Genomic DNA, 18,874 nt, shown 5'->3' with positions numbered 1-18,874 from the left:
CAGGGGGGCTGGCCGGTCCGCGGGAGGTAATTGAGTTCCTTTCTGGACGGAGCCTCCGTCCGTGATGAGGTACTGGGCCGTGGCCGTGTGGCCGCGACGCCGCGACCTCGCCGGGCGCCTACTGAGAGTACTGAGGCATTGAGAGGCCCAGGCGCCTGCCCTGCCTGCCTTGACGTGGTGGTGGAGGTTGTTGACGGCGAAGAGGCCTCTCCACGCGGCGCGTGTCCTTAGTGTAGTGGATTGTACAGTGCAGTGGGGACTCAAGGCCGCCCTCCTGAGTGAGGTCGAAACCGTCCCCTGACGCGTCGCGGGGAGTCGATGATGGTGATTAAGTATTGATTTTGAAGCACGTGCCCGGCTTCTTCAAGCTGCTTTTGTTTGGGAAAATTATTACTTTATGACGCGGTGTGGTTGGTTAGAAACTAGAGATGCCGAAAACAAAAATTAAATAAGCGGAGGGTCAGCCGGGAGTAAACCGCAGCGAAGTAGTGCCTTTGCTCTTCTTGGAAGAAACAAGGAGGAGAGAGATAAATGAAAAGACTCCAAGGACGACGGAGCTCGAAGACTTCCCTGGATCGAGTCAGAGATAAGGCCCCGACGTCGTAGAGTCCTCGGCGAGGAGTACCCAGTGGAGTACCTGGATCAGGTCGCGGCTTTGGGTTGGGGTTGGGGCGCGCAAGGCAACTCCAGTTGCATGTCCACCAACTAGTTGGCCTCCCAAACGGCTGGGCTGCCTTGCCTAATCGATCCCGGAAGTGCCGAGGGAAGTGCACTGGCTGCACGCCTGGCTGGCCTGGCATGGCACGGCGTGGCATGGCACCCGCCCCCGAATACTGGAGCAGCTCGGGACGTTGACCCGGCCAGGTTGCCGACCGAACCGGAGAAGCCAAGGCGATGCGATAGTGGTGCACCACGTCGAGTACTTCTCTCTCACTCCCATTTGCTGCTGAGGAGCTTGGAACGTCAGCCTCGCGACAGTGTTCGTATTTTTCCCGCCGATGCGATCGTGCCACCGTGGTTCGAGGTTCGAGTCTCGACCGCAGGTTCGATTGTCCGTCTGCATGTTTACATACCGTTCACCTGTTGCCCGCCGTCTCTCATAAACATATAAAGTTGCCGTTTTTCTCGAGTTTTGGGCGGCTTACTCCATGGCAGACCTCTCCCTTCAGTACAGTGAGACTCGTTTTAGTTGTCGTTTAAAAGCATTTAGTCGTAACGAAGTCACACGCCCAGTAGCAGTGCACTATAGATGTGTTTAACCCTACTTTCTCATTTGTTTCACTACCTTTTATTTTGAATAATACTAGTTGTCATGTTTATTCGGTACTTTGAGTGCAATCATTGTGTCCGTTCGATACCTCTCGTTTGTCTGTGTGTCATGTCACTTTCTGCTAAGGAAGACATAGTGGAGATGAAATGTCTCTTGTCTCTCTTGACCCATGTCTTGTAGATGCGTAACTAAGTTCTTTTCTCTTTTTGATTTTTTGCAGATGACATGATTGAAACAGAGAATGAATCTCTTCGGGAGCGTGTTTCCGACCTGGAGAAGAAAGCCTTAGATCAAGGTGATGAGATTGTTTGTCTACGGTCGACCCTGGCAGATGTCCTGCGACGATTGACCCTATTGGAAAATGCTGTCAATTCAAGAGGAGGCTTGTCTCCATCTTCAACTGGAACTGTTACTCCAGTCAGAAATGGTGGATTTAGAGGTAATTTTTAAAAATTTTCATTCAAGTGAGTTTTATTAATTTAGAAAGCATTAAACCAGGCACCTCTGTTCTAGGAGCACTCAATAATCACATTTCACAATTAAAAGATGGTCCGTTGGGAGGATCTCGGCTAAGACAGCCAATGTACCACCAATCTAGTGTCGAGAGTAATAATTCCATTAAGGAAATTGCCCACCGTAGTAATGTTCCCACAGCTTTGCCACAAAGGTGAGTAACCTATTTATTTGTGCATGTTACAAGGAAGCGTACATTTTGTAACATGTGGACTATCTAATTTCAGGCGCGGAGTGCATTATCAATCAACTGGATCCCTGCATTCAGACTCCCCGAGCAGCAATAGTGTTTCTCCAGTTCCTACCTCACCATCACCAACCCATACACCTCCACCAAGAGTATCGCCATCTCCCAGGCAGTCTCAACCACCCACACCAACTCGGTCAACAAATTCTAATCTTCATTTTGCAAAGCGGTGGAGTTCAACTGGAGATTTTAACAACTCCCCTCACAATGGTGGCTCTATGAACTCAAGGTATGAGGAGTTTAAGGCTTGCTTGCTGTAAGAATGTGATTTTCTTTGGCCATTTTTGAACTAGGGCATTTGTTTTTGTTTGGAATGTTGGGGATTTTTTTTCTGAGTAATGAATGGTGTCATTATTTGTTGTCTTGATGAAGATTAATTTTTGAACTAGTAGACTGAAAGTACTGGCTACCAGTAGGGCAGTCTCCAATTTAGAAATTTTGGGAAAAGCTGTTTTATTTTGTAAATACGTTTGCCTGTTGTTTTTCGTTTTTCATTTTTTTTGTTTTTATGCCATCATTACTTTACTAAAGTCGCATGCGGGTCGCCACATTTCATCCAGAAGGAGCGCCCTGTGTTGGTCGCGCTCTCTGCGCCGGGTGGGTAGGCAGCCCATTGCACGTGTGTGTATTGCGGCGCGGCGGCCCGCGCCTGCCTACCCGGCCAGTGTTGCCACATTCGCAGGCAAAAACTCCCACGATGCACAGTAACCGAAAGGGTTGCCAATTTTCCCGTTCACTTGGGCTTGCTGGGCCTTGCTGTCGATAAGCTGCCTGGAAGGCACGCTCGCAGTACCAACCAGGCGCGGGCGGACTTCTGGACGAAATGCGGCACCTCCCTTCTAATTAGCATCTAGTTTGAGCCGGTTGCCCGGCTGCTGCATGCCTTAGCGGTACTACCTTGCACGCTGCATTGTGTTCTGTTTGTTTGTAGACTTGCCACGAAATCTTTGTTGAACCTCAACGTGCGGGTGCAGTCTCCTCACAACATGTTGAAACACGGGTAGGTCATCGCTTGTAGAGTCACGGAGGCACGGCACTTGGAGACCACTGAGCGAGCCACCGAGGGATGGGGAAAATTTTTATAAAAATATTTTTTCGATTATTACGCGTTTTCTATTCTTTTGTTTAAAAATTTCGTATCTTACAAGCTCCTTCATGGATCAATAATGAAGGCCGCCCTTTTAAAAAGATTCTTTTTAGTTTTTTTTTTTTTATCGAACCCAACCACCTTTTCAGGGTTAGAAGGGGAGGGGGGCTAGGCTGTTACTGGGCCCTTTTGGGGCAAGGAAGGGGGGGGCATTTGACTGTTGGCATGGATCTTGCTGACCCCACACGGATTTCTTCCCCGGAACTCCCCTTTTCCCCCCGTTTTTTCCCATTGCCCCCAAAAAAAATTTTTTGGGCCGGCGCCAAAAGGGGCCCCAAAAAAAATTTTTAAAAATTCCCCGGGACGAACCCCCTTTGCCCCCAAATTAAAGGGGGTATTTTTTCAGGCTTTTGGGGAAAAGGGGGGAGCGCGAGGGAAGAGGGAAGACCAGGGCCTCGGCACGGCAGTCTGTAGGCCCGCTTCGCTTCCCACCTGCCGCGGCAGCGTGTTGTTTGCTGTCCACAGTGTCCACAGCAGCCAGCGTATCTCGCGTCTTCATTGGTTAGCCCTGCTTGATATTCCACGGGCACGGTGCTGCGCCAGCAGGCTGTTTCCGAACAGTGGCTCGGCGTCGCTGTGTCTCACTCGCACTCAAGGGGCGTCCCCCAGGGGTGCGAGAGAGACGGGGCGCAATGGCTCTGCGGGAGGAAGAGGGGGGAAGGGTCACGGACTCGACAGGAAACGGGAGCCGATATAATAGGGACGCCGCGCCCGTGCCGCCGTGCCGCGCTGCGCTCGGCCACTTTTCGTTCAAAATATGGAAAGTGTCGTGAGCGCGGCGATCATCCAGTGAGGGGGCGTCGGCAGGCGAGCGGGCAGTGTGGGCGAAAGGGATTACCGCCTGCTTTGGCTGCAATCTCGCGCTGCTTTTCTGGGCCGGCCAGGCTAGGCCAGGCCAGCCTATGCCAGGCCAGCCTCCAGCTACTCCGTCGGGACGGGACGGCTACCCGACCGCAGTCTGATGGACGGCCTGACGGCTGCGGCCCCGCGGCTCTACTGCGCCAAGCTGCTTCCGGAGAGTCGTTCCCCGTTTTGTCTATCTGTGTCGTACTCACGGGGCGTCCCGAAGGTCGCGTAGGGGTGCGAGAGGGACAGAGTGCCGAAACGCTTCTTCACAGTCGCTTGGAAGCCGGCGTGGTCTGGTCCGGCGGGCTGCCCCGGCCGGCCGTCGAGGGGCTCTACTCCGGGTGCACCGAGGCACGTCGGCCGTTACCAGCAGACTGATTCCGCGGCAGGCCCTTCGCTCTCTCTCTCTCTCTCTCTCTCTCTCTCTCGCACTCTTGGGATGTCCGTGTAAGTGTGAGAGAGACAGACTGCGGGGCCTTCTGTTCTGCGCCACGGGCTCCTTATTAAAATGGGGGATTTGCGGAGCGCGGAGCGACCTGCCGTGGAAACCACTCCACCAGTCGGCGCCCGTTAGTCCGATATTCTAGCTGCAGGGTCCTCGGCAGGGCCGCCCTGTCTCTCTCGCACTCGTGGCGCGTCCCGGAGAGGTGCGAGAGAGACAGCGATCAGCTTGCAGGGCGAAGTTGGGCGAGGCGCGCCGAGGGAAGTCCCTCCCCTCACCCGCTCGTCTGCATTGCATGCCCCGTCCTCCCTCGCGTTTTTCCGTCCAAGTTTTGATGTAAGAGTCGCCAATTATGAGACGGTCGGACAATGGAATTGCAGTGTCCTTGGGATGGGAGTAGCTGCGTGCCGCGTGCCGCCGTCACAGCAATCTCGAGCCTGTCCAGCCGTCCAGCCCGGGCGGCTCCTTGCTCCTTCGTGCCGTCCGCGCCTGTACAGTGTACAGACGGTGCAGGCAGGCTAGGCGCTAGCGGGACTGGCCCCAAAAACACGTGCATTTAGTCGCATTTAGCTGAGCAGACTGCATGCCGAGAAGCCGAAGCTTGGCCGAGGGCCTGGGCCTGTGGGTTAGGCCGTGAAGGGGCTGGGTGGGGCCGAGCCCAGGCCCAAGGCCCCGAAGCCAGCCGCCACAGGCTACGCCACGCCACGCGCCACGGTCCCAGCGGAAGGCCCCATTGCCCACCGTCTCGTCTCTCCCAGTCAACCGCAAGCCGGGGGCCGCGCCGCGTGTCGTCGCGTCGCGCCTCGCCGTTCTCCACTCGAATCGCTCATCGCAGCGACCGGAGACTCGAACGCCCAGTGCTCGGCCACTCGGCCCAGTCCGCAGTCCGTCCGCCGCAGCGGCTGAGCTCGACCGCGCGAAGTGCGAAGCTGGGCGCCGCGTTGTCCTACCGCATCCCCGAGTTTGCCATCGGCGCCCTTTCTGCCTTTTTTGGGTTGGGGATCTGCCAGCATGGGGCCGTAAGCACATTCATTCTAGTCAATTCGAGTTATCTGTTATTATCTGTTAGATTAATGCATCTTGAGCTGTATGTAAGTGGTTGGAAATGCTCAGTGGTCCGAGTGCGTTGTTCTTTGTTTTTGTCGTTTGTTCATTCATTTCTGTGTCCTATGAATAATTTTTTCCATCAGTCTTTTAAGTCTTTCATAACAATTTCTTGTATTATTTTCTTAAAGATATTTCATTGCGGTTCTATTTTTGGTGTTTCAGCACTCGTGATGCAACTTACAATGAAGAAGAGAAAATTTTGAGAATGTTTCTAAGAGGCCGACCAATTATCCTCTATGCTCCATCATCTCTAGCTGAAACCTATGATATCACCAAAGTTACCACTCCTCCTCAATCAAAATTGAAGCTTGATTGGGTTTATGGCTACAGAGGCAGAGACTGTCGATCAAATCTTTACCTTCTGCCAACTGGAGAGATGGTTTACTTTGTTGCCGCAGTAGTAGTTCTTTACAATGTTGAGGAACAGAGTCAGAGACACTACTTAGGACACACAGATGATATTAAGTGGTACGTACCAGCTCTCAGATTTTTTAATCCTTGTTTTCCCCTTTGTTTTAACATAATTTATACCTCTATTACAGTATTGCCATTCATCCCAACAAATTACTTGTGGCTACAGGACAATGTGCTGGACATGATAGGAGAGAGTCACGAGTAAGTGTTGCTTTAATTTTAGCTTTCACTACAGCTACCCTTTTGAAACTTTTGCCATTACTGTTCATTTATTATTATAAAGATTGACAAATGTACTAAGATAAGGAGCAGCCAAAAAGCATTTCTTCATTTTTTTTCTATTTTTTGTTCTTTTACATGCAAATTTAGACAAGGACCTTATCGGTAATTACATGCAAACATATTTTTTAAAAAAAGCCATGGTTCAAAATTTTTATATACCATATTGTGCTTTCTCATTAAATCAGTAGTCTGAGTCTTCTTTGGTTAATCATAAAACTCAACTGCATGACAAAATTATGTGTGTCATTTTCAATTTTTAAAATTTATAATTGCATGACAAACTGTGGTTCCCTCGAGGACACTGGTTTTATAGACTTCTGTGAAATGTTTGTGTCTAGTTAGTTTGTGTTACTCCAGTTGATTTAATTAAACCGTGTGATTTGCATGTTTGCTGTGTATTAGAGTATTTGTCAATCAGTGTGTGTTTCCCTTTTCTGGCAAAAGTGTGAAGAATTTTTATTTTCCTGTAGCCTCATATTCGAATCTGGGACTCAGTGACTTTGAATACTGTTGCCATACTTGGAGCTGGGGACTTCGAAAGATCAATATGCTGTATTTCTTTCTCTAAAGCTGTAAGTGTTTCAAATCAATCGACCTCTGTAATGCATTTAAGTTTTCTCTTGATCATTATAATTTGACCTCTTATGCCTCAGGATGGTGGACAACTACTGTGTGCAGTGGATGAGGCAAATGATCACAATATTTCAGTTTGGGATTGGCAGAAAGGAGAGCGAGGCCAGAGAATTACTGAGACAAAGGTAAGAAGTCAAAAAAACTATTTTGCCATCTTTAATAAAATTAAAATCAGTGACTTTAATTTCTATATTTATTTTGCAGTGCTCAGTTGATACAGTGATTGCTGCAGAATTCCACCCTCTAGAACGAAACTGCATAGTAACATGTGGAAAATCTCACATCAGTTTCTGGACTCTAGATGCTGGTGGCACTTTGTACAAGCGCATGGGAATATTTGAGAATAGAGACAAGCCAAAGTATGTTACATGTGTTGCATTCAACCATTTGGGTGACGTCATTACTGGCGACTCAAATGGAAGCCTTATCATTTGGGCTCGAGGTAATATCAGCGAACTTGTTCACCTCCTATCAGAGATTTTTATAGTTTTCCTTCCTAATCACAGCTATCTGATTCATTAACAGGGACAAACACTGTGTCAAAACTTGTGCGCGGTGTCCATGATGGCCCTGTGTTCTCAGTTTGTGCTCTCAAAGAAGGCTCTATTGTCTCTGGAGGAGGAAAAGATCGGCGAATTGTGCAGCTAGACTCTCAGCTTAATGCCTCTGGTCTGGAACGACAGGTAAGGATTTATAGATTGGATGCGCACACGGTAACAGTTTGAAAAAATTTCCAAGATTTTGAGAGAATTTTGTCTTGTCTGACGTGCAGGTACCAGATCATGCCGGGGGAATCCGAGTAATATCAGAGGGGCGTGGGTCACAGCTCCTTGTTGGAACTACAAGAAATTGTGTTTTGGTGGGATCCTTATCGATGGGTCTCAGCACTGCCCTCACCGGCCACTTGGATGAACTGTGGGGCCTTGCCGTACATCCAAGCCTTCCTCAATTTGTTACTGCAGGCTATGATAAGTCATTAAACTTGTGGGATTCTATGTCTCACTCATTAATTTGGAGCAAGGACCTTTCTGTAAGTTAAAATAGGTGACAGCTTCTCAACTATAATTCTATTATTTTAATTGTTCTTATTAACATTCCTTTTTTTAAAAATTCTCCTTGTAGGAGGCAGCCCAGTCTGCTGCTATTTCTCCTGATGGCAGTATTATTATCGTTGGCTGCGTAACTGGTCATTGGTTTGCTCTTGATTCACAAACCCGGGAAATATTTACAACTCATGCTGATGGAGCAGAACCTATCCAGGTAAGGTTTGGAAATTTTTAGGTGCACTACTGTCACACACTTCTTTATCATATAAGATGTTTCTAATGTCGATTGTTATGATTGCAGGTCATTAAGTTTTCTCCAAATGGCCAATTCTTAGCTTTGGGATCCAGGGACAATAATGTGTACATTTATCAATGTGGTGGGGACACAAGAAAATACAACAGGGTTGGTCGTTGCATGGTAAGTTTTCTGCCCAGAGAAAGTAGTCTTTGTTTTCAATTTAAAGAATAGAATATTCTGAGATGGATATTATTTTGAGGAGATGTTCATTTTTCATGCTGCATTAGACGGAAAGAAAACGAAAGAGAAGTAGCTCTCTTACAAGTTTTTTGGTGGGTTTGTGTGTTAACAATTCCATTTAGTTACCCCGTAGATTTAGTGTTTACCTTCAAACCTTCTGACGATTTCAATAAGTTCATATTTTAATATCCGTTGCCCCCTTTTTTGAAACCAGGGTCACTCCAGTTTCATAACTCACTTGGATTGGTCTGCTGACAGTCAGTTACTCCGGAGTAATTCTGGAGATTATGAGGTCCTCTACTGTAAGTACTTATGTGATTAATTTAAAACCTGCTGTTTTTCCCTTCAGACATTTTAAAATAATATTAATATGTCCTACCTCCACAGGGAATGCTGGTCTGTGCAGGCAAGTTCCTCAAAGTTCCTCAATGAGAGATGTGGAGTGGGCGTCTAACAGCTGCACATTGTCTTTTGAAACTATTGGTATATGGCCAGAAGGTGCTGATGGCACAGATGTCAATTTTTGTGATCGGGCTAACAACAAGAAGCTTCTTGCGACTGCAGATGACTTTGGTAAAGTGAAGCTGTACACGTATCCAGTCACCCAACCAAGGGTAAGTTGAAGCAAGATTTTAGTTACCTTCTCATGAGTGTTTTAGTGACAAATTTACTTATTTGATACCTTTTAAAACCTTTTTCAGTCTTTATGCCATAGCTATGGTGGACACAGCAGCCATGTAACTGCAGTGACATTCTTGCACGATGATTCTCGCCTGATTTCAACTGGTGGGAAGGACACAGCCATATTGCAATGGGCTGTAGTTTGAAGCACAAGGTGCAGGGGGTCATTGTGAACCAAGTTTAATATTCCAGTATTGTACTTGCTCAGAAGCCTTTACAAATTTGATTGTTGAACAAGCAAGATAAACTTGTTTTGTTTTAATTTTTCTAGATACATACGTATTATTCATAATATCATTTCCTTGGTTTCTGGTGATCTCTCTGTCCATATTCTGCAAACATTCAGCTAAGAAGTAGATAAATGTGATATATGTACAATATAAATTTTGACATTTAGTGATGTCGAGGTTCATTGTGTGTTAACATAAATTCCAGAGTGTAGTTTGCATCCATGGACTCATGACAGGAAATTTTATTTGTGTGTAATTTTATTTTGCCTCTGGAATTAGTTTGTTTATATTTTGCCCAACTGCATTTGAAACTTAGTGAGATAATTGCAAATATTGCAGTGTCAGGAAACAATTATCACTAATCTTTATTACTTGAAATTTTGTAGCAACAATAGGACTTGTATGTAATAATTCCAATTTTAAGTGCTATTTGAATTTGTCCTTATTCTCTTGTACTTTTTGCTGATATTGAGGTGTATTTTAAGAATGTTGAGAGATGAACAAGAGATCATGGTGCTCTTATTCAACATCATTTCTGTCTGTGATGTATTTGTAACATATTGTCAAAGTTGGAGCTTTGCTATCAATTTAACTTTAACAATAGAGCCATTTTATATTCTAAATCATGAAGAGCTGCAACCTTTTTCTTTCTTTCTTTCTGTAAATCAACATCTTCTGTGTAAGATGTTTCTTTTGTGTTTGTGTGCACAAGTTACTGTGTCAAGTTGTTCTTATTAAAGAGAAGAAAATCAAGTGCTGTATGTGGTCAATCCTCCTTTTCCACCCCACTATGTAAAATGCAGGAAAAGAGAAAAGAACAAGAAAAAATAATTGGTAACGTTCTCTTTAACATTATATTTAGGTTGAAAACTAGAAAGACCCTCAACATAAAAAGAATTGTTTAAAAATTGGAAGAAATTCATTCAACAGCAGTGATCACGATGTGTCCATACTCTCTGAGCCACCGGTATTAATGGCAGGTCTGAGTATAGCTTGCAAATCTGAAATTGAGAGAACTGTAAGGCACAGTAATTCCTTTTAACTCAACATCATGCCAGAAAAATATTTTTACCTTTAACTATGCTGTGCATGGCGGCAACCACTGGGGAGTCAGGGAACTCCGTGAGTGCATTGACACCCTCATCACAGCTTCTTGCAACTCTCGGATCAAGCGGCAAACGCCCTAATAGCCGCAAGGATTTCTCCTCTGCCATTTTCGCTGCACCACCAGTGTTTGGTGGGAAAATATTGGAAGGGGTCTGTGGAGCCATAACACCAACATTAGCTACCCAGCATACAGAGGCAAACATAAAATCATCAAATTGAAGAAAAAATGCAGGGACTTACATGGCACTTCGGGCATACAAAAGCAGTCATATTCTCAACAATACCCAAAATGGGAATCTTCATCTTTTTGCAGAAATCTATTTCCTTTCTTACGTCTAGCAGGGCAACCTCCTGAGGGGTAGTTATAATGATGGCTCCTGGAAAGCAACAGCAAGGGGAGGGGAGTTAGATTCGGAAAAGCTCCATCGGGAGATATCGTGACAGATGCCGCTTCGGCCCTCTGAGGCTCTTCAGGCATGCCTCTCCTCACCGTCCAGGTCTGCGCCTTGCAGGTACGTGGCGGCGGACAGGTGCTCGTCCGATGTACCCGGAGGGGTGTCGATGATGAGGTACTCCAGTTCACCCCAGTCCACGTCGCTCAGGAACTGGCGGATCATTTCTTAAAAAAAAAAAATCACAGCATTAATTTTTTGAAACAAAAGAAAAATTTTCAGAAACAACAGATTTTGTCTTTTGACGTACGGTTTTTCTTGGGACCTCTCCAGATAACAGCTTCTTCAGGGCCTTTCAGGAGGAAGCCTATGGACATGACTGCGATGTTCTCGTCCACGTACTGAAACGAAAATCGAACCCATTAGCTGTCTGCGACGTCTCCGCCCAACTCAAGGCCACCGCCCGGAGCACGCCATCCTCGACGCGCGATGCACACTGCACACTCACCACGGGCGACCAGCCGGAGCCGCTCATGTGGACCTGTTCGCCCGCCACGCCCATGACCCGGGGCTGCGACGGCCCGCACACGTCGATGTCCAGCACGCCGACCTGCAACATCACACCACCGCGGCTGCAGTTGGAAAAGCGGAAACGCCACCCCGGGACTGCAGGCAGACACACTGCTCTCGGCCGATGTGGGGCAAGAGGGGCGGCCGCGGAGGCCGCGGAGTCAGGGATCGACGAGGATGTGCACATGTCACGAAACACACACACGCACGCACGCCGCGCTCCGCGGTGTCTGTGTGTGTGGGTACTTTGGGCACACGCATGGGCAGCAGGAGCGGCAGGTTCCCGACCAGCGAGAAAGGGAGCGTGCCGTGGGACGAGGGAAGTCCAGGAGGGCGAAATGAGCGGCGAAAGCGAACATGTGTCTCAGAGTTTTGGCCAACTTTTCCAGCCCTCACTATCAATCCAGTCTCGCTTCATCATGCTCCGCTCCGCGGCCCACGGGGCCCACGCGGATGTGGATGTGGGTCAGGGCACGACCGGGGCACAGGGTCTCGACAGGGGTCTCGCAGGGCAGGGCAAGGCAGGGCAGGGGCTGAGTGGTGCCAGGCGGACGTCGTGCGCGGTGCGCGCCCCCGTCGGCAAGGCTGGCAAGGCCCGGCCGTGTTCGCCCAGCCCACCGGGGCCACCGGGGCCACCACCCCACCGTTGCACCCTTCCGGATGCTCGGCAGGCGCGTCGCGACGCCCCCGAAGCGAGGCAAGCGAGGCGAAGCGGCTCGGTTTGTTTCGACTCGACTGCTGCTGCTGGCGGAGGCACTGCAGGCACCGGCACGCCCCGCGCGCAGCCCCAGAGGGGCCCCAGAGGGCACAGCGCGCAGCTACGCGCAGCCCCACGGCGAGCGACGGCGGCGTCCTCGACGAGCGTCCCCGACGACCGCCCCCTCGGTGCCGCTCCATCGGCACCCTAAGACGGCATCCTGGCGAGCAGGCCCGAAGACCTGGTGGTGAGTGGCCGCGCCGCTGCAGTCTCCTCCGTGTTCGCCGAGTCCGTGGTGACGACGCGCCCCTCTCTGCCCGCAGCTCACGCCGCTCTACTACGCCAAGCGGTTGCGGTCCTACGACGGGTACCCGACGCCGCCGCAACAGGTCAAGTTCCCCAAAGCGGTGAGTACGTGGCGCTGTCCTTGTCGCACTGCCTGGCCGGCAGCACCGCGGGGCGAGGCGGGGCTGCAGTGCTTGCAGCGCTTGCAGTGCGGAGGCGGACTCATTGCCCTGGCCGCACGTCCCGCAGTTCAAATTGATTGGACTGAGAGGAGGGGCGGGACGGGCCGGGCGGACGGGGGCGCTGACCCCAGGCCGGGCCAGGCCGGGCGAGGGTGAGACGGGCACCGGGCACTAGGGAAAGGGGGAGGGGAGGGGGCCTTTCACAGATCGAGTGCACCGCCAATGCTTTTTCATTGCGCTTCGCTTCGCGTCTAGCTTCGCGATGCCTCCTGTCTGATCAATATCAACCGAGACCGAGATCCGTCCTGCGCCGCCGCGGCCTCCTGCACACCTCCTTGCAGTAGGCGCGAGCCTATGGGGAACCCAAGTCCCCCGGCAGCCTGCAGACGCTGCGAGGGAAGCCCCCTGGTCTGGCAAGCGAGGGCGGCCCCAGCGGCCCCCAGGGTGCGCGGTGCGGAGCCACGGCGCCAAGGGGGCGTGTTGGGCAAGCCTGGTGAGCCGGGACGCAACCCCCCAACCCCCCTGAGGCCCGAGCCCCGAGCCCCGAGGGGGACAGCACCTCCTGACACAGACTATGCAGAGCGCTTAGCCGATACGCCGAGTCAAAGGCGGGGACGGGGAGGGGACGAGGAGGGGGAGGGGGAGGGGAAATCAGCCACGATTACATGAGGCCCGAGAGCGACGACGTTTGCCCCCATAAAGACCATAAAGACCACAAAAAGGCGATGAGGGCTGAATGGCTCTAGAAAATTTCAATTTGGATGGAAGGGCGACGACAGCAGCAGCCTAGGGGGAGTAAGGGCCGAAGAGGCTTAGAAAATGAGTTTCTACAGCTAAGGTCAATTGTTGGGACTTGAATTTGCCTTGGTCTTTCCATCATTTTCTCACTCCTGTGGAGCTAAATCATTATGTAGGTTAGCGAGAAGCACGCCCGCACAAATAAAAACCTGCTAAACAATCATTCACAACAAGCAAACCATTGATGCACATTAAAAACAGTAAAATTAATAGTTCTTGGTTCGGAAGTATGAGAACCATTCAACTTATGGTGAACATATTCCTGCACAGAGACAATAATTGTGGGAGCATTTTCTCATTGTCAGTCAATGTTTCCTAATTTTCACCTTAAATAAATAAAATGTTGTGACAGATTTTACCAACTCCATTATTTTAAGTTAAACAGTTAAAAACAAAAAAAGAGAAAACCTTACTTAAGTGAGAGATCATTAAAAGGCGCAGATCTTGTTCATGGTAATTTTAAAGAAAATGCTCTTTTCTGGCTTGCCCTTCCAGGCACTAGCAGTAGAAAATATAGCGGCGTTTTCATGAGACTCAAAGAGACACGTGCAATCCTACGCTGGTAACGCAGCTTTTAAAATGGTAAGATTATGGAAACAGAAAAGCTTTGTCATACCACACAAATGTGCGGACTTCAAGGCCTTTCATACAAGGTTGCACGCATCATTTTCACTTCATCTATTGTCTTCATTTTGAATGTGTATAGAATTCTTTGTTGTTTTAACTAATTATTTCTTTGCTTCAGCTTTCTCCTTACCATGAAGATGTTAAAGCCCAGGTATGCAGGTACGGATATGTTTCGTAATTTATCTCTTTACTACAATCAGGACACTAGAACATTCAACATTCATGCATGACAACTTACATTGCGGTCTATATCAAGAGCTGCTAGAGCTCTTGTTAGTAGTGCCGTGAACGTGCTCTTTCCAACACCGCCTTTACCCGATAGAACTAGTATTTTGTGTCGAACGGATGACAGACGATTGCGCACTAAACCCACTCCTGAAACAGTCAAAATAATGTCAATATAAGATTTAAATTTGGCTTTTTATCTAAAAAATAAACATTTAGATTGTATTATTGGACGTTTGGTATTGACGTATTGTTGTATCACACCCAAGGTAGAGTCCGATTCAACATGTCAGATAAATTGACTTTATTGGCTTAGTCTAGCCGAGTGTCAGTGATATAGAAGACATTTTGCTTATTGCACAATGTTTTTGACAAACAGGTGGGAGGTTATGTGTACGATTGGTAAAATGACAAGACGGCCAAACTGACACGTTACATGGACATGTTGTGATACTAATTCACTCCCATCCAGTGAGCGCATTCACAGTTTGAAGGTCAACAAGTTAAACAGTCTCTACGTACCCGGATCTGGGGCCCTGGCGGCGCCTGATGCACAGATTGATTGGTTAGGGCAGCCCGCGCAAGCAGACACTTTCCCCGCAGTCTCGCTCTGCGTTCCCGGGCAGTCTGCAAAACGACACAACAAACCGATGTCGATCAAGGCCTCGATGAACATTCTCCTCCAATATACCTATTCTTCGAACTTACGCTCGGGGGCGTCAGCTGGGTGCTGCTCCATTGCAAAACACTGTCAGTCATTCAGTGAATGGGAATGAATGAACTCAAATCGAAGCGCCTAGCGCATGTGGCAGTCGTACCAACCTACTAAAGTTGGTGATGCAAGTGCATCCATTTTGATATTGTTGCGAATAAAATGTTTTTAATTTCTCTCCATTGAAATTGTACGAGGATTTCCTCTTGATTGTTTACTTTTTCGAGCTTTTGTAGTCGCCGAGGAGTCTTTTTGTTCGGATACCATTGGCTAGCCTGAGGCGCCAGATTTGCGTCGGTTCGAAGCAAGACGCGTGCCGGTCCGCGGTCACAAGACAAGAACCGGCTCAGTTGACGGTTCAGAAATTCGGAAAAACACCTAGCTAAACCCTGTCCAAGTTTAGAGGAATCGAAGGGGTGATGTGAAAACACCGCAAATATTCAAACACTTGGAGCAACACCTTCAGCGTTGCCATGGCAGTGGATGTTTTCTTGGCGCGAACTCCTCCTCAGTTGCGTGGGGGGCAAAATGAAGTGAAAAACGGGAACACAGCAGGGAAAAACTAACAAAATTTCAAGTCAAAACTAAATTTACAAAAAAATAAACTCATCAAGATGACGGCGTCAGTACATCGTGGACCCGAGACTGTGATGTACTCGGTGAGTGCAATAACCACCAAAACGCTCACAAGTTCGTAAAGAGAAAAATTTATTCAAATAACAGAAAAACAAGACACGCTCGACTCGAGCACCCAAGTCGGGGCAACCATGACCCTGTCATGACCCTGTCCTCTGCCGACGCCTGACAGCAACTCCAGCCATGGAGCCAGTGCGAGGCGCCGCCCTGCATGGAGAAGGTGGTGGGGCCCCCCATCCCGGACCGCATCGCCTCCTTCTACCAGACGCCGCGCCCCCACCCCTGGAGGCCCACCCTCGGATACGAGAATGTCGAGGTGGTCCCCATGTACGTGGCCGTGACTGTCAGTCCGGGCGCCATAAAACAAACCCAGGGTCATCGGCATTCGAACCCGCGCCGCGCACACGACAAACTGACACCAACACCAACTTCGAGGCCCGTTCAGAGGCTGACATTTCGTCGCGGCGACCGGCATACCTGCAGAGGGATTCCGTACAGTGTTTCGTCGCTCGGTCTCTCTCACTCCGCAGCGGAACGCCCCGTGAGTGCGAGAGAGACAGAGCGACGCAATGCAGTGTGGAAGTGAGGCAAAGGCCCTTACGCTGACGCCGTGGTTGTCCTCGCCCTCCCAGGCCCAGCCTGCCGGTGACCAACGCCCTGGTGGACCCGTGCTACACGCCATGCGGGATGGCCACGGAGCCGCTGCGCTTCCCCAACCTGGTGACGGGGAACGCGCGCAACCCGCAGCACGCCGCCAGGGCCGCGCTGTACACGCGCTACACGCCCTTCGAGTGGGCCAACTCCTCCCTCAACCAGTACAACGAGGCCGACACCAACCGCAACTTCTCGGAGCGGCTGCGATGCGAGGCCATGCGCGTCATGAAGTGAGTGGCGCACTTCGCGCTCTGGTCAGCAGACGGATCCCGACAGCCGTTTCCGCCGCTGTCTCTCTCGCACCCATAAGCGACGCCACATGTGTGTGAGAGAGGTAGCGACGGAAACAGTCGCTCGGAATGGGCCTGGCGGCGGCGCGAGGCTCCACTGACGGCGTCCTTGCCACCGCCATGGTTCACCAGGGAGACGGAGGAGAAGACGGCGGTGGCGCAGCGCGAGTCCGGCCGGCGCCTGGGCGAGCGCATCACGGACACCACCTTCTGGCGCAATGAGGTGGCCACCGAGCTGGAGAACATGCTGGCCGAGACGAGCCGCCTGCAGGACACGCGCCGCGCCCTCGAGAAGGCCATCCAGGACTGCGAGCCGCCGCTGCACATCGCGCAGGAGAACCTGTACCACCGCGAGGGCCGGCAGGGCATCGACCTGGTGCACGACCAGGTACGCCGCACGCTCTGTCTCTCTCGCACCCGCACTTGACGCCGCGAACACGCCGACGGCAGCCTGCTGATCTGCCGGCCTGACACTGGGGCGGTCATGATGACGTCATGATGTGGCACAGGTGGAGCAGTCGCTGCTGAGCGAGGTGGAGCAACTGCGGTCCTGCCAGTGCCGCCTCAAGCACCTGCACCAGCGCGTGTGCGACCAGCTGCGCTGCAACCGCGCCGCGCAGCAGGAGCTGGAGCTGGACGTGAAGAGCAAGGAGAGCGCCCTGGGCATCGACAACGTGGCGCACCAGCTCAGCAACTTCTCCCGCGGCATCAACTACTACGGCGGCATCGAGAAATACGACAACACGTGAGTCAAGCGGCAGTGCTTTATCGCTCTGTCTCTCACGACACTGTTTGAAACGAGCCCACTGGTGGGGAAAGGGCCTGCACTGCAAGTCGGTGTTCCGTTGCAGGTTGACCTCGCCGGACTCGTGGGCGGAGAACAGCAACCGCAACTGCCAGCGGTCGCAGAACGAGCGTATCAAGTCGGCCCAGCTGCGCGCCGACGCCGACAACCTCATCAACACCTGCTCCAACGAGATCTGGAACGCGTGGGGCTCCACCAACAACTCGTTCAGCCGACGCGTGGCGGAGACGCTGGAGGCTAAGGGCAAGCTGCAGATGCACCTGCACAAGGTAACCATTCGGTGGGAAGCAAACCGTTGGCGCGTGCCTCGGTTTGACTTGATCCGCGACTGCGATGCGCGCGCGCGAGCGCCCGCTGACTCGAGGGTAGGCCACCCGGCCGACACGTCAGCGCTCGCGCGGCCTACCCGCGAGGCTCCCCCCGCCCCCCCTCTCGCCCACTAACACAAACAACCCCGCCGCCTTGCTGCCCCAGGTCCAGAAGGAGATCTTCGACGAGGAGAAGAACATCGAGATGCTGCGCAAGGCCATCCTGGACAAGAGCAAGCCGCTCAAGGTGGCGCACACCCGGCTGGAGGGCCGATCGCACCGCCGCGCCGTGGAGCTGTGCAAGGACGACGCCTACAACGCGTAAGCATTGCATTGCATTGCGTCCAACCGCTCGACGCTGAGCGCGGAGCGTGCAGTGCGTCATGTGTCATGTTTGCCGCCAGGCTGGTGCACGAGGTGCACGACTTGGAGCACTCGCTGAACCAGCTGCACCGCAAGCTGGAGGAGGCCGAGGCGCAGCACCAGCAGCTCCTGTACACGCAGAGCAACCTGGAGTCCGACCTCCGCCTCAAGGTCAACTCGCTCTTCATCGACCGCGAGAAGTGCATGGGGATGCGTCGCAGCTTCCCCATCAATGCCACCATCAAGTACTGACAACTTCGAAAACACAAAGCAACTTCCGGTTCCTTTTTTTTTTTTCACTTTTTCGTTATTTATTCGAGACAGAAAAGTTTTTTTGGCACCAAGCCAAGTCTCTGCCAAAATAACACTGTCACCGTTTTGTCGGCAACTTACGATCACCGCGTGTCTCCTTTCCTTTCCCATTGTCCTTCGCTGTCAATTTCAACCAAAGGGAAAGGAGAAGAGAGACAAGGCGAGTGGAAACCAGTTAGATTCTGCCTCTTTGACTGGAAAACCGTAAAGTAGGTACAGGAGGGGGCCACAAACGTTAGTCGATTTCACTTTACTCCCTTACCTTCCCGAACCTCGAACAAGGATCAAGGAAGAAACATCAACTATTTGGTGTCAAAGAGCTCAGAGTGAAGAGAGTTTCTAGAAAATCATGGCAGTGCACAAGGTCACACACTCGCCAGGCCCATTGTTAGACAGTTATCTTTTGTGGGAATTTAGGAGTTTATGACTTATTTTTTAAAATCTTTAACACTTTTGCGTTTTTTATTCATTTATCATTTTATTTTTACAGCAAGTTGTGTATTTTATTAAGAAAATATAGTGTTGCTGATTGCCCACTAGACAAATCTTGTTTCATTGTGATTGGTCTACACAAA

General features: G+C 50.6%; 3 protein-coding genes across 10 annotated transcripts in view; 2 read left to right on the top strand and 1 right to left on the bottom strand.

The window, feature by feature from the left end:
- Positions 1-10,090, top strand: part of LOC117644276 (echinoderm microtubule-associated protein-like 2) — a 30,351-nt gene extending 20,261 nt beyond the window's left edge. For 3 of the 6 annotated variants that reach the window (XM_034383607.1, XM_034383616.1, XM_034383598.1), the window contains 17 exons: positions 1,491-1,709; positions 1,784-1,937; positions 2,011-2,259; positions 2,962-3,030; positions 5,735-6,040; positions 6,115-6,187; positions 6,739-6,840; positions 6,922-7,026; positions 7,106-7,343; positions 7,427-7,584; positions 7,674-7,931; positions 8,024-8,161; positions 8,249-8,365; positions 8,473-8,517; positions 8,640-8,727; positions 8,813-9,039; positions 9,127-10,090. In XM_034383607.1, the coding sequence (XP_034239498.1) occupies positions 1,491-1,709; positions 1,784-1,937; positions 2,011-2,259; positions 2,962-3,030; positions 5,735-6,040; positions 6,115-6,187; positions 6,739-6,840; positions 6,922-7,026; positions 7,106-7,343; positions 7,427-7,584; positions 7,674-7,931; positions 8,024-8,161; positions 8,249-8,365; positions 8,473-8,517; positions 8,640-8,727; positions 8,813-9,039; positions 9,127-9,252 (2,672 nt within the window). In that variant the 3' untranslated portion in view covers positions 9,253-10,090. Of the gene's footprint in view, positions 1-1,043; positions 1,174-1,490; positions 1,710-1,783; positions 1,938-2,010; positions 2,260-2,961; positions 3,031-5,734; positions 6,041-6,114; positions 6,188-6,738; positions 6,841-6,921; positions 7,027-7,105; positions 7,344-7,426; positions 7,585-7,673; positions 7,932-8,023; positions 8,162-8,248; positions 8,366-8,472; positions 8,518-8,639; positions 8,728-8,812; positions 9,040-9,126 lie in introns of those variants that run through there. The other 3 variants (XM_034383632.1, XM_034383639.1, XM_034383622.1) reach the window with 3 other exon arrangements.
- A 74-nt stretch (positions 10,091-10,164) lies between these two features.
- Positions 10,165-15,086, bottom strand: LOC117644325 (cytosolic Fe-S cluster assembly factor NUBP1 homolog). The gene is made up of 9 exons (XM_034383680.1): positions 14,928-15,086; positions 14,742-14,846; positions 14,233-14,369; positions 11,344-11,445; positions 11,146-11,236; positions 10,934-11,062; positions 10,684-10,820; positions 10,409-10,595; positions 10,165-10,337 (listed from the first exon to the last, which is right to left on the bottom strand). The coding sequence occupies exons 1-9, from the start codon at positions 14,956-14,958 to the stop codon at positions 10,273-10,275; spliced, it is 984 nt and encodes a 327-aa protein (XP_034239571.1). The 5' UTR covers positions 14,959-15,086; the 3' UTR covers positions 10,165-10,272.
- LOC117644308 (tektin-3-like) lies at positions 13,256-18,857 on the top strand. 3 transcript variants are annotated; one of them, XM_034383667.1, is made up of 8 exons: positions 13,256-13,949; positions 14,113-14,153; positions 16,200-16,451; positions 16,644-16,899; positions 17,021-17,256; positions 17,363-17,585; positions 17,791-17,945; positions 18,029-18,854. In XM_034383667.1, the coding sequence occupies exons 1-8, from the start codon at positions 13,947-13,949 to the stop codon at positions 18,237-18,239; spliced, it is 1,377 nt and encodes a 458-aa protein (XP_034239558.1). In that variant the 5' UTR covers positions 13,256-13,946; the 3' UTR covers positions 18,240-18,854. The 3 variants fall into 3 exon arrangements, with proteins under 3 accessions (XP_034239558.1, XP_034239549.1, XP_034239541.1); XM_034383658.1 differs by lacking the exon at positions 13,256-13,949 and adding an exon at positions 13,986-14,020 and having other exon boundaries at positions 18,029-18,855; XM_034383650.1 differs by lacking the exons at positions 13,256-13,949; positions 14,113-14,153 and adding exons at positions 15,222-15,590; positions 15,740-15,894 and having other exon boundaries at positions 18,029-18,857.
- Positions 18,858-18,874: the final 17 nt, after the last annotated feature.

Source organism: Thrips palmi, unplaced genomic scaffold (assembly GCF_012932325.1).
Source record: "Thrips palmi isolate BJ-2018 unplaced genomic scaffold, TpBJ-2018v1 HiC_scaffold_1, whole genome shotgun sequence".
NCBI lineage: Eukaryota > Metazoa > Arthropoda > Insecta > Thysanoptera > Thripidae > Thrips > Thrips palmi.
Note: the sequence above shows the minus strand (reverse complement) of the source record. Positions and strands in the feature narration are given on the sequence as shown.